Source organism: Chiloscyllium plagiosum, chromosome 10, assembly GCF_004010195.1.
Source record: "Chiloscyllium plagiosum isolate BGI_BamShark_2017 chromosome 10, ASM401019v2, whole genome shotgun sequence".
Classification (NCBI taxonomy): Eukaryota; Metazoa; Chordata; class Chondrichthyes; order Orectolobiformes; family Hemiscylliidae; genus Chiloscyllium; species Chiloscyllium plagiosum.
The window spans coordinates 83,161,283-83,177,660 of NC_057719.1; the positions used below are offsets into that span (position 1 = coordinate 83,161,283).

Here is a 16,378-nt window from a genome sequence, read left to right on the forward strand (position 1 = left end):
CATGACGTCCCAACTCCTACACTCAAAGATCTGAGTTGACTTTAACGTTATTCTTTAACATGTCGCTCACCTTTTCCTGTTTGGTCCCAATCAGCAAGTAAGTCGGGCTTTGATCCTTTGGATGGATGATGACTGTGAAGTGTGAGGAGAGGAATCCTCGGCCTCCTGCCTCATAATCCTCATCGGAGTCGCAGGAACGGTCCACCTCTCCGATCTTAGCTTCCCGGACCTTCAGGTGGCCTAGAGGAAACTGGGACAAAAACACAGAGAGTCAAACCTCTTGGCTAACCTCCCTCTTACCCGAAGCCAAAGCTGGGTGAAGCCACCCAGCTTACATTTATGAGTGGTCAATCACCTCCACATGGCCTCAGTTAGACCTACTGCTGGATTGTCACTGTCGTCCTCCTGAGGCCTACCACTGAGGGATGCAACTTTCATGGATCTTTCAGATGGTAGGCCACTTTCAACCTGTGCATGAGTATCCCACAGACCTTCCCCTTTTGCCATTTTATGACATTTTGGTTGAAGCCTGGGCCATTAGCACATTTTAACCAAGCATACATCCAAAAAAGCCTCAGAAAGGTAACCACGGACCCAAAACTCATGTCTCTCCTGATATTCTTGAATCTTAATGTTGGTGAAAACATTAGAATATCTGAATTGAAGTAGTTATCGCATCAACACACCTAATTAAGTGGGGTTTTGGAACATAAGTAGCAACAAAACTGAACTGTTATTTGATGACAACATGCCATTTACAACTACAGTTTACAACCTTGGATGAGGTCACATAACCAACTGTGTTTGTCTTGGTTCATGGCTGAGTATTCTAAAATTAAACTCACTGCCCTGCTCGCTTCCCTCTATCTTTTTATCTTTTGCTCAAATTTTCCTTAAAATGAAACGTGTGGTCAAGGGCTCCATTCTCCAGCTGCCCTCTTTCTGATGCAATCTCTTCTGATTTCTCTCCTCAGCTTCTTTGAAGCAACTCTAAACTACTGACTCCCCAAACCGGAGAAAACAGACAGTCAATTCTTTCTCCACTTTACATCAATTAATGGTTTGGTTTTGTTGCCATCAAAATTCAATCAGCACTACAATCCCCTCTTACCTGTCCACTCTAGTAGAAGCACCATCCCCTCATGTGGCACAGTGGCTCAGTGGTTAGCACTGCTGCCTTACACTGCCCAGGGTCCCAGGTTCGATTCCAGCCTCGGGCGACTGTGTGTGTGGAGTTTGCACGTTCTCCCCATGTCTGCGTGGGTTTCCTCCCACAGTTCAAAGATGTGCAGGTTAGGTGGATTGTCCATAGCATGGAGGGATGTGCAGGCTAGGTGGATTAGGCATGGGGAAATGCAAGGTTACAGGGATGGGGTGAGATGCTATTATGAGGGGCAGTGTGGACTTGATGGGCCAAAAGGCCTGCCCCCACACAGTATGGATTCTATGGCAACATGGTCCTGGGAGAGACTACGTAACAGGATGAGAGTGTTCTTTATTTTAAGATGGTATGAGAGATATGACTTACAAAAAACTGCTGTGTAGGGTGGAACATTTTTCACTGGGGATTAGAAGGTGACCTTACAGAGGTGTATAAAATCATGAGGGATATAGATAGAATTAATGGTAGGTTCTTTTTTCCTTGGAGGGTGATTTAAAGCCAAGGGGGCATATTTTTCAAGGTGAGAGGAGAGAGATTTTAAAAAAAGACATGGGAGGGCAAAGTTTTTACACTGAAGGTGGTTGGTGTGTGGAATGAAGTTCCTGAGGAAGTGTGGGCACTGTTACAATGTTTAAAAGATACTTAGATAAATAAATTAATAGGAAAGGTTGGGAGGGATATGGGCCAAGAGCAGGTCGTGGGGACTAGGTTAGTTTGGGATAATGCTCAGTATGGACTGGTTGGACCAAAGGGTCTGTTTCCGTGTTGTATGACTCTATGACAATAAGTGCACATTCCTATTTCTGTGAATTTCTGAAGCCATGAATTTGGATTCCAAATAATACGTCACTACCATGGCCTCGGCTATCCACGTGTAACAGAAATGAGACACCTAGCTTCTATTTACTTGAAGGTTGACGGCTAAGCTGATCATCGAGGAACTCACTCTCTTGTGTCTATGCCTTTAGTGCCCTTCCTGTAATGGGTTTCCAGGCCTGCACAGAACAGTTACTATATCCTCTTCAAAACTCACCACTACTCCTTTCCCTCCGTACTCTGGTCCTATTCTTATTATTAAAACCTAACATATTTTGGGCCTTTTGGCTTTGTTCACATTTTCAGGGAACTTGTAAGTCAGAGATGCCCAACATAGAAAGTGCTGGGGAGCCACCGTTTTAAAGGTGTCCAGTGATATTGGTGAAAATGCACACAAATATGTCTCCCATATATCCACAGAGTTTTAATCAGCCTGCTTAGACACACGATGACACACCGCTGGAGCAGGTGGAACTGGAATTTTGTCCTTCTGGTCTGGAGATAGGGACACTTCCACTGTTTTGTAAAATCCCTGTCTCCCATGGATGTGTACTTAATTAAAATCTGACGTGATTTAGAAAACCAGACAGGAAGGCATTCCCTCAGCCATCAAAGAACAATTCTGCGTTTCACCTTACTGTTTAACCCTGTCAAATGCACAAAGGAAGATGAAAGATAATTGCAAGCTCCAACATCTGGATTTCCCATGAGCCACATGCTGTGAACATACTGCAGGTATACACTGTACTGATATGTTCAAGTTACATGTTACACACTAAGCAAGCACGGTCAATGGAGCACGTCTCAAATGGCATCGCGCTCACTTGCTCCTCAATCGGCTGGCTTCAGTCAGTCACCAGACCTGATCACTGGTCCTACCTTGTCATCTTGGTTCCGATAGTAGTAGAAGACCTTTCCTACGAGGGAGCACCAGACCAGCTTGGAGTAGCCATGCCTCACCTGTAATATGCAGGAAGGACAGTCAATCACCAAGAGAATAAGTGGGGCATCTTTCCTTAGTCTAGGTCAGAGTGGTGCTGGAAAAGCACAGCGGGTCAGGCAGCATCCGAGGAGCCGGAAAATCGACGTTTCGGACAGAAGCCCTTCATCTTTCCTTTGTGTTCAGGTTAACAAGGATATCAAGCATTTCCCACACGATAATCAAAACATCAGATTGACTTTATGCAATGGTTTCCACCAGTTGGCGGCTGTGGGAGGTAAAATGCCTGAGGGAAGGCTGCCCTGAGCCGCCTAATTGCGTTGGAGTTCTCAGATTGAATCCCGAACGGCATTCCCTACTTTGCCGCGGTTAGAAAGGATTCAAAGCAGGATTCAAAAGGATTCAAATCCCTCCACCCAAATATGATGCCCTGGACTAGAACAGAGTTCATACCCGAGGCAATGCAGCTGCCAATTCCGTCCAACACTGGAACAAAGTTCAAATCACTTTTCCGACTCATCTTGACTTTCTTTTTGAAATGTAAATCAGGATGGATCTCTAAGTTCACTGGTTTGTATCATAAACTGCACAGGCTCTGTTAGTCATATCCCAAAATCAGCGGGGCATGTCGTTAAAGAGATAGTCTCGTGGTGCCGTTAATGACAGAACAAGGCTAAACCAGCTGTCAAGTTCAGACATGTGGAACCGCCACCTTGAGAAAGTCATTGACTCCACATCGTTGATGCAGCTTGAAATATTAGCATGCAAACTTCATTATAACAGAGTGACACAAACAGCAGCCAATCCTAGTGTTCATCCAGAGATGGTTGGGCCAGTTAAGGGTGCAATAAGTGCATCCAGATCAGGAAAGGCTCAAAATCTATCAACAATTTGCATTAATATAGCACCTTTAATCAGACAGTGTAACGTCCCCCAACCAGTCACTTCGCAGGAGTGTAATCAGACAACAACAGACACAGACACAGGAGATATTTATTGCAGTTTCCAATCCTGTTGAGACGTCAACAGCAACTGCTTAACGCCAAACCTAAAAAATACCTAAAATAACTAGAAAGCATGGTCTGCAAGAGCTGGACAACACCCATTCAAGATGCTTCTATTGTTCCAACTTCAAAAATAAAACTCCAAGGTTTCACAAATCGCTTATCTTCTCATAGGCTGCTCACCATCTGTCCCCAATCTCTCTCTAAAAGAAACTATGACAAAAGACACCTCTTAAAATCACAACATCAACCCAACAGAGAAATAGTTCAGCTTGCACAAGGTCCCAATGGAGACAGACGTGACATACCTGGTTCCTGATAGTTGTCATTATGCATAACTAGTTCATGATCATGTGACTACTGTTATCCTGCAATTGGCTACACCTTGTTAAGTAAGATAAGTGACTCTTCTGCTAAGACTGTCTAGTGGTTTATCCTCTACCATAACAGGTCCTTGGGCCTAACAGAGAAAGGAGGATTGATGGCAGTGATCTTCCCCAACCACCACTGTTAATGGTTGGTGCCTAATGCTCAAGATGTCAAGGCAGAGGTCTGGAAGATGGAACCTAGGCAGCCAAAGGCAGGAGCATCAATGGTGGTGTGAAAGAAATGGGAAACGTACAAGAGGCTGGCAAAGGAGAAACAGAAAGTTGGAGGAGGGTTGAATGGCCCAGAGAAGCTTATGGGGATGTTAGCCGAGGTTCCCACTCCCAACGTCAGACAATATCCTGAGGAGACGTGTGCGTGGACATCAGCTGAGCTTGGATGTGGAGCCTGCTCACAATGGACAGCAACGGTCTGAGCACATATTGAGAGACATGTAGTTGGGAGCAGACCTGCATGGTCAACCACATTCCCTCCGGCCTCCAAAACACTGTTGTTGGGGTGGGCCGGGGGAGAATGCAGCAAGAGGTTTACACGTTATTGGAAGGCCTGCCCAGAATGTACTTTGTATTGCTGATTGCCTTTCAAAGTCCACATAAAGTGATGTACCCTCAGGATCGTACTGAATTTGAGTTTGTTGATAAATGGGAGTGTGTCTTAAAGAAACAACAGGGGGGCGTTGAGAACAGATGCCCAATGTCTCCAGAGGCTCCCTGAGCTCTACTAATCAACCGTGGACTTTGCACTCAGTGCAAGCTGGGGTAATGGTTTCACCACTGTGTCTCATCGGGAGCATTGACAGAAAGCAAACTGTTAGCACGAAACACAATTCCAAACAATGAAGCAACAATTTGAATATTCTTCCAGTCTGGCATCAGTTCAAGTATCTTAATGAGTTTCACGGATGCACTGCTTCTGAACTGGTGCCAGTTGAAGAGAGTCCTCATTCAAGTGTCAAACAAGTGAGTGACCTGGCTGCTCCCACTATCTGAGCTGAAATGTGAAACAGATGCTCGGTCTAGCCGATTCTAAAGAAACATCTGGCTGCCTGAACTCTCGGGGCTGTGTGTTAAGGCCAAATGTGCGCACACACACAAAACAAACACACCATTTACCCAGAGTGCCCCTGTTACAACGGGAGAAATCAATCCCGGACGCATAGCAACGAGTGCCAACAGCAGCTGGTTCAAACCTATCTCGATCTGCATTATGACCAACTCCATTAGAATGGAATTACAGGGGCAGTGTCAGGCAGACTGAGCATTGCTGTGGCCCCATTTCTGCAAATGGAGTATTTCACTCCCCACACACTCCACCATCGTGAACCTCTGTATCCCCTCCTTGGGGTGAAGACTGGCCTCTGAATCAATCAGGTTATCACACAGGATACAGGATATCACAGGGGTACGTGCTCTTTCACACACGGGCACGAGTAGTGAACACGCAGAAGAAACCCTTCCTTCCAATCTCGTTTACATTTTGTTCTCACAGATTGGAGAGGGGTATCAGAATGGGAGATTGATGCAGTCCCTGAAGGAGACTCTATGGCCCATTGTTCCTGTATTAGAGCTATTGGATTAACTCCGCTGTATGGTCATGTCTAGATCATTGTTTTAGGGAAGATGAGATAAATGGGTTTTCCCACTGTCATGACAGACAGAGCACTGTAAGGGTTCTCACAGTCTAAAAAACATTATATATATCACTGACAGCGGCCAAACGTAATGCCAACAGAGAGCTGAGAGTGTTGAGGATCGTGGACGTGATGCGAGCAACTGTGCTACCTAATACTCTCACATTCCTACAGTGACCTCAGGACCTTCCTAAGTGCTTCACAACCCCATGAAGTGCCTTTGAAATATAGTCACTGGTGTAATATAGGCAAGGTGTCAGCAACAGGCAATCTTCTGAAAACAGCATTGAGATCCATGGTCAAACCTCTGTCTGAGTCAGCTCTGTGGACGAATTAACATTGGACTTTTCCTTCGATAGGAACATGGGAGCAGGAGTAGGTCATTGTGTGTCTTGTTCTACTCTCTAACAAGAGCGCCTCTTAGCATTTTGGAATACAGGAAGCGGGATGAGGCCATCATCCTCGATCATGGCTGCTCATCTATCTCAACACTCTATTCCTGTGCTATCCCCATGTCGCTTGGTGTTATTAATAACTAGAAATCTAGCAATCTCTCTCTTGACTCAATGATTGACCTCCACATTTTCTCTCTCGGATTGAGAATTCCCAAGCTTCACTGGCCTCTGACTCAAGCGGTTCCTGAGCTCAGTTCTAAATGGCTTGCCTTTTATTCCGAGACTGGCTCCCCTTGGTTTCAGACTCCCACAGTCGGGGAAGATGTCCTTCTTGCAACGCGCTTTGTCTAACCCTTTCAGAATTTTCTCTGCCTCGCAACTCTGAAGGAAAAGGCCCAGACTCCTCGGAGGACAGTCCCATCCCATTAACCAAGCTCGCGAACTTCAGCTACGCTCCCCCTTTGGCAACGCTGTTCCTCCTTAGAAAAGGTAGCTGGAACTGCACACGGTATTCCAGGTACTGCCTCTGATACAACTAAAGGAGTACCCTGGGATCTTCCACATCCATTTGAGAGGGCTGCTGGGTCCTCGGATTGAATGAAGGCCATTTGTCTGGCACTCATCAGGACATTTTGCAAGAATTACCAAGTCAAGGGGAAAACTAACAAAGCTACTCTCCCGCTAAATCCCAGCAGCAGCGGGATGGCGCCCTCAAATGTGGGGGTGCAGCCTGCCCCGTGTCCTTCTGCAAGAGCAGGTAGGCATTGGGCATGTCGGGCCGTGGAATTTAATTGGCCTGAAGCCCTGGTGCTGGTAAAATGCAGCGCAACGTGTGCTGACTGGAGGTGGAACCTCCTGCATTTTGATGTGGCAACGGACGAGTGTTGTCACGTCCTCCTGGGAATGAGGGCTGGCGGGGGGGAGGGGGGCACGAGGATGGGAGCGTGCGAAGTCAGACAGCAGCTTCGAACCTTAGTCAGCCAGCCTCGGACAGAGGGCTTCGATTCGGTCTGTGTGATGGCCGGGCCAGCGAGCTGCACCTTCAGAATGCTCTGCAGTACCCGGATCCACTCCTCCAGGATGTTCGGTGAGTCCGCCGTCAGATAGTACGTCCTTTTCTCAGTCACCAGCTGCCGGGAGAGACAGAGAAAGGGTCAGTCGGGAGAGGAGGCCACAGGGGCGGGGTTAGCGACTCGTGAATGGGCTGCGATTCTCAGGAGACCCTGCGACAAAGCTGCATTGCTGCGACGGCGATGTGCCCCTTACTGGGTACACTCAGCAGCCTGGCTCCAACATGCTACAGGACAAACAGAACTTAGCCCAATCCCCTTCGATGTCACATGAAATAAGAGCAGGAGTGGCCCCTTCGAGTCCACCCCGCCATTTAATCCGATCACGGCTGACCCTATTCATGGCCTCAGCTCCACTTACCCGCCCGCTCAGCATAACCCTTAATTCCTTTACTGTTCAAAAATCTACCTTTGCCTTAAAGACATTCAACGAGGAAGCCTCATCCCCTTCCCTGGGCAGGGAATTCCACAGATTCACAATCCCCTGGGTGAAGAGGTTCCTCCTCAGCTCCGTCCCGACTCCGCTCCCCCTTATTTTGAGTCTGTGCCCCCTAGATCTAGTTTCACCCGCCCGTGGAAACAACCTCCCTGCTTCCTATCCTTATCTATTCCCTTCATAATTGTATACGTTTCTATAAGATGTTCCACCCCTTATCCTAAATTTTGATGAGTCTACTCAGATCCCTCCCCAGTGCCATGCAATATGCTGGCGGTGACTTGTCACATTTCAGACTTTTTGACCGATCCTCGCCACTGAAAGGATTTGGAAGAAAGAGTTTGCATGTTCAGATTTTCAAAGCGTTCGCAAGCAGTTTCTTATTTAGAGATGTCCAAGTGTGGTTAGGACGCTCACTGTAATGTCCGCCCTCCAAAGCAAAATACTGAATGGATGATTTATTTGGAAAAAAACCAGAAAATTCTGGAAATGCTCAGGGATGGTGTCGGAGAGGCTTTCCTTGCATTCCATAAGCATTTTACACCTATTGTATTTGGAGGAATCTGGTCCTGAGTGCAAACAGAGGGACGTACACAATACGGAAATGAATAGACAGAAAGACGGTCCACAAAGGCAGTGCTTTTGAAAAAGCTACAATTGTGAACCTGAAGAGTATTAACGAGATCCCACAGCGTGGAACATGGTGCACGGAGAAAAGTTTATTTTTATTACACTTCCTGTCACTTTTGGTTTCTCATGCTTCGCCCTGGGGCTTTATGGCTGGCCTGGCAATGAACATTGTAAATATTAACCCTTTCCAGGGCTGCACGGTGGCTCAGTGGTTAGCACTGCAGCCTCACAGCGCCAGGGACCTGGGTTCGGTTCCAGCCTCAGGCGACTGACTGTGTGGAGTTTGCACATTCTCCCCGTGTCTGCGTGGGTTTCCTCCGGGTGCTCTGGTTTCCTCCCACAATCCAAAGATGTACAGGTTGTAAGATGGCCACGTTATAATGTCCAGAGATGTGCAGGCTGGATGGGTTAGCCATGAAAAAGGCAGGGTTACAGGGATATGGGAGGGGAGATGCCTGGTAGGATGCTCTTCAGAGGGTTGGTGTGGACTCGATGGGCCAAATGGCCTGCCTCCACACTACGGTGATTCTATGATAACAATTGTATTGAATAACATAAAAGTAAGAAATGCTATGCAGAAAAAAGTTTCACCTTCAAGTTGAAATATTGTGCAATACACTTCTACAAATAAAATATATTTTTGGGGAAAGATGACAGGTTTTGCTCAGGTCCAGAGGTGTGATATGCTGGAGGGAAGTTATTTTACTGAAGCAAATCAAGCAACAAGGACTCCCGCCTCAGGCGACTGACTTGTGTGGAGTTTGTACATTCTCCACAATCCAAAAGATGTGCAGGTCAGATGAAGTGGGCATGGGAAATTACCCATACTGTAAGATGCATTCATCAAGGGTAAATATAGAGAAGGGGAATGGGTTTGGGTGGGTTACTCTTCGGAGGGTCGGTGTGGACTGGTTGGGCCGAAGGGCCTGTTTTCCATACTGTCGGGATTCTGATCAATGTGAAAAATCAAACTGAACTGGGCAAATGTGGTTGGTCCATGAAGTTGCGTTCTACTGCTTGAACTACGTGAATCTGCTTAAAACTAATACAAGGCACTTCATTTGCATGAAATAATATAGATTAAAGACTGGAGTAAAACCACCCAAGGGGCTCCATGGAGGTGGAATCAGATAAAGTTTGCTGCTGAGTCATTTTCTGGTTGGTAAGGTGTAATGAGTAGGGTGCCACTGGCCCTCAACTGTTCACAATTTATTGAAACAACAAATGTAAGGTCGTTAAATTTGCTGACAACGCAAAGCAAGTAGTGAAGGGACATAAAGGGGCTAAATATGGAAGGTATAGGCTTCGTGAGTGGAATTATGGTGAATGGATTCTAATTTGGTAAAGTGTGGAATTATCCACATTGCTAGGAAGACTTAAAACTGAAGTGAGAGGTTGCAGAGCTCTGAGATGCAGAGAGATCTGGGTGTCCCGGTGCATGAAACATGGCAGGTTAGTATGCAGGAACAGCAGGTAGGCAGGAAAACTAATGGAACGTTGTTGCTCTTTGAGAAGGGAATGGATTTTAAAAGTAGGGAGTTAAACAGGGTAGTGGTGAGACCACATCACAAAATCGATGCACAGCTCCTGATATAAAGAAGAATGTAAATATATTAGAAGCACTTCAGAGAATGTTTATTGCACTAATTTGATTGAAGTAAGAATCTGATGTTCTTGACAGGGTGGTTGCCATAGAGACGTACAGCATGGAAACAGACCCCTCAGCTCAACTCATCCATGCCGACCAGATATCCTCAATTAATCTAGTCCCATTTGCCAGCACTGAGCCCATGTCCCTCCAAACCCTTCCTATTCATATACCCATCCAGATGCCTTTTAAATGCTGTAATTGTACCAGCCTCCACCACTTCGCATACATGCACCACCCTCTGGGTGAAAACGTTGCCCCTTCAGTCCCTTTTATACGAACGTGGAGAGGATGTGAGAGAATCTACAACTAGGAGTCACGTTTAGAAATAAGGGGTTGTCCATTCAAAACAGGGATGTGGAGAAATTGTTTTGTTCCAGAGGGCTGCAAGTTTCTGGAACTCTGTTCCACAAAAGGCGATGAAAGCCTCGTCCTTGAATATGGTTAAGGCAGAGATGGAGAGAGTCCAGATTCGAGGGTGAAAGGTTGCTGGGCTTGGACAGGAATGTGGAGTTATCAGTTCAGGCATGGTCTTAATGAAGCGTGGAGCAGAACAGAGATAGCTAGTGACCCGATTCCTATATTTGTACCTGATGAAGGCACTAGGACTATAAGCTTGGCCGAAGAGGTAGGGTTAGGAAGCAGATTAATGGAGATTTGAGCTAGAGAGGCAGAGACGTAGGGAAGGAAGTCTAGAGCCTAGGCCACAGCCCAAGAGATAAAGCAAAGGAAAGAGAGGATCGAATTAGAGGGGCGCAGAGGGGAGGATGTTCCAGAGGTAGGGATGAACCAAGTCAGGGAGGTATCTTAACAAAAGCCGAAGAAATGAAACAGTGAGATGGGAATCCAATGAGCACATGGGGTGGTGGGTGGAATGGGAGTCGGTGCAAGTTGGGGTAGAGTTTGTGATGAGCTGCAGTTTACAGAGGGTGGACAGCCTGAGGGGGTGTGGAGTAGTAAATGCTGGAGGGAAGACAGGCCCGGGTGAGGGTACCAGCAGCAGGGATTAGAGGCAGGAGTTCAAACCCTGCAACCAACCAGATCGACGCGCGCGCGTGCGCGCACACACACACACACACACACACGCACGCACACACACACACACACACACACACACACACACACACACACACACACCCTCGCACACTCTATAGAGACAGGAGGCTCTGACCTGGAAGGTTTGTGCTCCTTCTCCCCGAATGATACGACATGAGGAACTGAGCTCGATCCGGCCCTGCGGCTTCCGGATGACGTCGCTCTGCAGGAGAAAGAGAGAAAAATGCAACATTTTGTTGAGAATTTAATGGGTCTCCAAAGTGTCCAATTCAGTTGCCTCCAAGTGTAAAGGCTGCGTTTTGAGGGTACTCACAGGTGACTTGTAGTACAGGATCTCTCCATTTCTCAGCACAAACCACCGTCTCTTCCACGTCCTGACCTGACCTCCCATCTTCAGCAGATAGCCAGACTTCTCCAAAGGCTCCTGAATACAGCACACACACACACACACACACATAGACGGGGTCACTCCAATCACAGATACCCGAGTCAGGATGCAGTGCCGGAATTAGCAGTAGCTGAGGTGGGTGAGCAGTTGATCTGAGTGTGGATCTCATCGAAACCTATAGAGCTCTAATAGGATTGGAGGAAGGACTAGATACAGGAAGGATGTTCCTGATGAGGATGGGAGTCCAGAAACCGTGGGTCATTGTTTAAGCATAAGGGCTAAGCCTTTTAGGACTCAGGTGAGGAGAAATTTCTTCACCCAGACACTGGTAAGCCAGTGGAATTCACTACCACAGAAAATGGTTGAGGCCAAAGCGTTGTGTTTTCAAGAAGGAGGTAGATTTAGCTTGTAGTGGATAAAGAGATCAAGGGATATGGAGTGTGGGGGGTAACGCTGGGATTAGGGTATTGAGCTCAATTGTCAGCCAAGGTCATACACAATAGTGGGACAGGTCTGAAGGCCTACTCCTGCTCCTATCTTCTATGTTTCCCCGCCTGCGGCCTGCAGGACTAATTAGATTCGATTACTTAGTGTGGAAACAGGCCCTTCGGCCCAACAAGTCCACACTGACCCGCCGAAACGCAACCCACCCAGACCCATTCCCTTACATTTACCCTTGCCCCTGAACACTACGGGCAATTTAGCATGGTCAATTCACCTAACCTGCACATTTTTGGACTATGGGGGGAAACCGGAGCACCCGGAGGAAACCCAAGCAGACATGGGGAGAATGTGCAAACTCCACACAGTCAGTCACTTGAGGCGGAAATTGAACCTGGGTCTCTGGCGCTGTGAGGCAGCAGTGCTAACCACTGTGCCACCGTGCCGCCCAAATGTACACCATCTTTCCTCCTCCTGAAATTGGCAGAGAGAGTTCTCGCTCATGACCATTTGCTGTATGAAAAAAAGTCTTCCTTCTGCTCCCCCTTTCCTCAATACTTGCCCAGGACTATATATACCTAATCCCCTATGTCTAGGTACCATGAGCTGGTGAGAATAGCCTTTCTTTCTTTAGCTGATCAAAGCCCATCATCGTCTTGTACAGCTCAATCAAATCTCACCTCGACCTCCTACACTTGAGCACTACCCCACCTCCCCTCACCAGGTTCTGTGAACTCACCTGAGCTAAAGTGCCTGCACTACCACCAGAACATGCTAGTCAATCTTCCTGCAGCGTCTCAAGGAACCTCACCTCATTCCTAAAGTCTGGTGAGGGTGCAACGTACCCATTGTTGGCTCAGTCAGTCCAGTATTGCTCCAGATGGACAAAGACATAAAAGGCCATTGGAGCTGAGAGAGAGAGGGAGAGAGAGAGAAAGGGGAGGGGAAGAGAGAGAGAGAGAGAAGGGGGGGAGAGAGAGAGAGAGGGGAGAGAGAGAGAGAGAGAAAGAGAAAGAGAGGGGAAAGAGGGAGGGAGAGAGAGGAAGGAGAGAGAGAGAGATAAAGAAAGAGAGAGAGGGGGATAGAGATAATGACAGAGAGAGAGAGATAGTGATAAAGACAGAGAGAGAGAGAGTGTTTCTGACCTGACTCTCATCCCCATGCTGTAGAACTCCCCTCCATAAACCTGTCCACTTTGACCTACAACCTTCTTAAACATCAGTTGTAAGCAAGATTCAGGTCGTCTTTGAATATTTACCCACATCGTTCTGGGCGAAACTCTGACGGATCGCGAGGCTGTGAAGCATCTTGGGAATTTTTCTCACGGTATAGTGCTAAGTAAATCTAAGCAATGAACAATACAGCACAGGGACAGGCCATTTGGCCCTCCAAGCCTGCGCCGACACATTTTGCCCTTCTTACTAGGACTGTCTTCACTTACAGGATCCGTATCCCTCTATTCCCTTCCTGTTCACGTATTTGTCTGGGTGCTCTTGAATGTTGCTATTGTATCTGTTCCCACCACCTCTCCGGCAGCGCGTTCCAGGCACACACCCCTCTGTGTGTGAAAAGCATGCCTCGCACATCTCTCTTAAACATCCCCCCGACCTTCCCCTCACGCCGTGGGTGGGGAAGTGGGCAGGGGAGGGCACCGATAGTTGCCGTGAGAGGATCGGACCCTGATCTACTCAGGAAGCTGTGAAAAACGTGTCAAGGGACCAGGTGAACTAACTGACAACAATCTGGGAGGTAACTGTCCAACATGTGTGGAGTTTGCATTGACTTGCAGATGACATTAATTCTGAGTGCAAATGTTTTGCCCCGCGGATATTACAATGGCTCCTGTACACCCTGAAGGAGATGCCTGATTGCTCACTCAGTGGCCCCCTCCCCCCATGTTCTGAGGGTGCAGTTTGCCCAGCACTTACGGTGCAGTTGCCTTCCGCAGAGTAGACAGAGCAGGTCCGAAGGAGCTTGTGTTCCGGCTCAGAATAGTCGCTGTCCACGGAGTAGGCGTCGGGAGGGATGGCGTAATCGCTCTCAGAACTGACTGAGGACATCGAGACCCCTGCAAGAAAGGGCAGACACATCGTGACCTCCCTCCCTTTACTCATAATCCATTTCAACCACATCCAAGTGTGACCATTGACCAATGGGCAGCTCAGAAAGGGATTGCAGGTTAGGGGCAGGTGGCAGCTTCACATTCCATTGCTCCAACGGACTTGCCACATGTGGCTCCAAGAGCAGGCCAGAGGCTAGGAATACTGCAGTGAGTCACTCACCTCCAGCCTATCCACCGTCTACAAAGCACAAGTCAGGAGTGTGATGCAATATTCCCCACTCGCCTGTCAGCTCCAACACTGAGAGTCACAGAGATGTTCAACATGGAAACAGACCCTTCGGTCCAACCCGTCCATGCCGACCAGAGATCCCAACCCAATCTAGTCCCACCTGCCAGCACCCGGCCCATATCCCTCCAAACCCTTCCTATTCATATACCCATCCAAATGCCTCTTGAATGTTGCAATTGTACCAGCCTCCACCACTTCCTCTGGCAACTCACTAGGACAAAGCAGCCCGCTTGATTGGCACCACATCCACAAGCATCCACTCCCTCCATCACCGACGCTCAGTAGCAGCAGTGTGTACCATCTACAAGATGCACTGCAAAAATCCACATCAACCAGATGCTGCAGGAGGTTGGAATCGCAACATGCGACAAATCTGGACAACAAAATTCTATGTCCAGGGTCACTGCCAAAGTCTGGAGTTGGGTGTTCCACCCTGAACAATCCCCACAGTGTATCCAGCAGCAAGATGTCCTGCTGTCACTCAGGGCATGTAAGTGCCCAAGTGTGGGATCTCTGCCTCAACACCTTGGACCAGGAGAAGGCCTTTGACAGATGACTACACACCGACACATTGGACAGGCTCTCCAGCGTGGGTGTTGGGGAGGGAATCTGCAAATGGATCCAGCTGCTCTGCGGAAAGGCCAATACCACAGGTGCGATGGACGGGTGGGAACTGGGAAGCTTCCTGATCAAACCTGGAGTCAGGCTAGGCTGCCATCGCCCGCTTGTCCTATTCAGCTGTTGGTATCCTCGAGACTCCCAGGAAGGATGGGAGGTAGGGTGTGGTGACGATGCCATATAGTGGGGGCACTTAGCCCAAACTCTCTGTGTCCATGGACAAAGTCATAGTTCTCCAACTGGATTGCTGACTGGTATCTGCTGTCAGTTCAAACTGGCCTCGGTGTGGGGGGGAGTTTAGTGGGTAGGGGTGGGGTTGGGGGAAGGGGGGAGGGGATGTTGGTGATGCTGATGATTTGAGGTAATAATGAGGCCATCATCTTCTGGAAGCGCACCAACTGATCCTTTGTCCCCCTCACCATCAGGTCAGGTCACCTGAAGGTGCCAGTGGATGTGTTTCGGAGGGATTGGGCACGTGCGTCTAAAAAAAACGTTTGAGCAAATGGAGGAGAACAAGAATTGGGAATGCAGGAATGATGTTCCCTCTGCTTTGTGAGTAGAAATCCTGATTATCTGTGTCACAGCACCTGGTGCAGGTTCGGTCCAATCCCCAGAGCTGTGGTGATCATCCCAACCATCTTCCGTTTTATCCGGAGCTTGGAAATGTCCGTCTGTCCGGGGGCTTGGTGCCCAAATGCCCACCCAAAGGCGGGGGGATAGACAACCCCAGGCTCGCCCTCACCTGGACGTGTGCGGCTACATGACGCTGTGTGTGTAGATTCTCAGGACGCTTAACATAGAGCAGTACAGCACAGTACAGGCCCTTCGGCCCCTCAGCACTGACAGTCAACAGTGCACTGAGGTCCTCCCAGTCTCTGGGATTGTCAAGGATGGATCCAGCCATGTTGTTGTGGGATGCTCTGCATAGGCACACTGTCTCCTATCACCTTATAGTGTGGTTGATGCAGACGAAGACCTTTCACCGCAGCCCATCAAGGCAACGCTCTGCATGGGACGTCCTCAACGCTCTCCAGGGTGTTCAATCCTGTCGCAAAACCACTACCCTCCCAACCCCGGCAAATTGTTAAAGTTCTTCGGCAGAACGTTTCATTGGTGGAATCTTCAAACAGGTTGGTGGTGAGGAGGCCCCACTCCCACCCTCCATTTAACCCGATCCTTTGGACATGCCCAGTGCCTCACCCACTTTGCGGACTGTCATCAGGCCTGCTGTGGTGGGGAAGTGATCCTCATCCACCTCCTTGTTGAATTCGCCTCTGCAAAGAAGGCCTGGAAGAGGCACGGTGGTCCCTCGTTCAAAGTGCTTGATCAAAGCGACTGGACACCCCCTCTCCATTGTTCCCATCCACTCGGCCTCCCTTCCTGCTCAGGGGGCCGGACACCCTGAA

The 16,378-nt window shown here is 48.4% G+C and overlaps 1 protein-coding gene across 3 annotated transcripts in view; it reads right to left on the minus strand.

Annotated features, from left to right (window-relative positions):
- plekhh1 (pleckstrin homology domain containing, family H (with MyTH4 domain) member 1) overlaps window positions 1–16,378 on the minus strand; it is a 123,928-nt gene that overhangs the window by 49,978 nt on the left and 57,572 nt on the right. For all 3 annotated transcript variants that reach the window (XM_043698223.1, XM_043698222.1, XM_043698224.1), the window contains exons 10-15: window positions 13,932–14,071; window positions 11,488–11,598; window positions 11,290–11,376; window positions 7,306–7,464; window positions 2,858–2,938; window positions 71–250 (exon numbers count right to left, since the gene is read on the minus strand). In XM_043698223.1, the coding sequence (XP_043554158.1) occupies window positions 71–250; window positions 2,858–2,938; window positions 7,306–7,464; window positions 11,290–11,376; window positions 11,488–11,598; window positions 13,932–14,071 (758 nt within the window). The remainder of the gene's footprint in view (window positions 1–70; window positions 251–2,857; window positions 2,939–7,305; window positions 7,465–11,289; window positions 11,377–11,487; window positions 11,599–13,931; window positions 14,072–16,378) is intronic.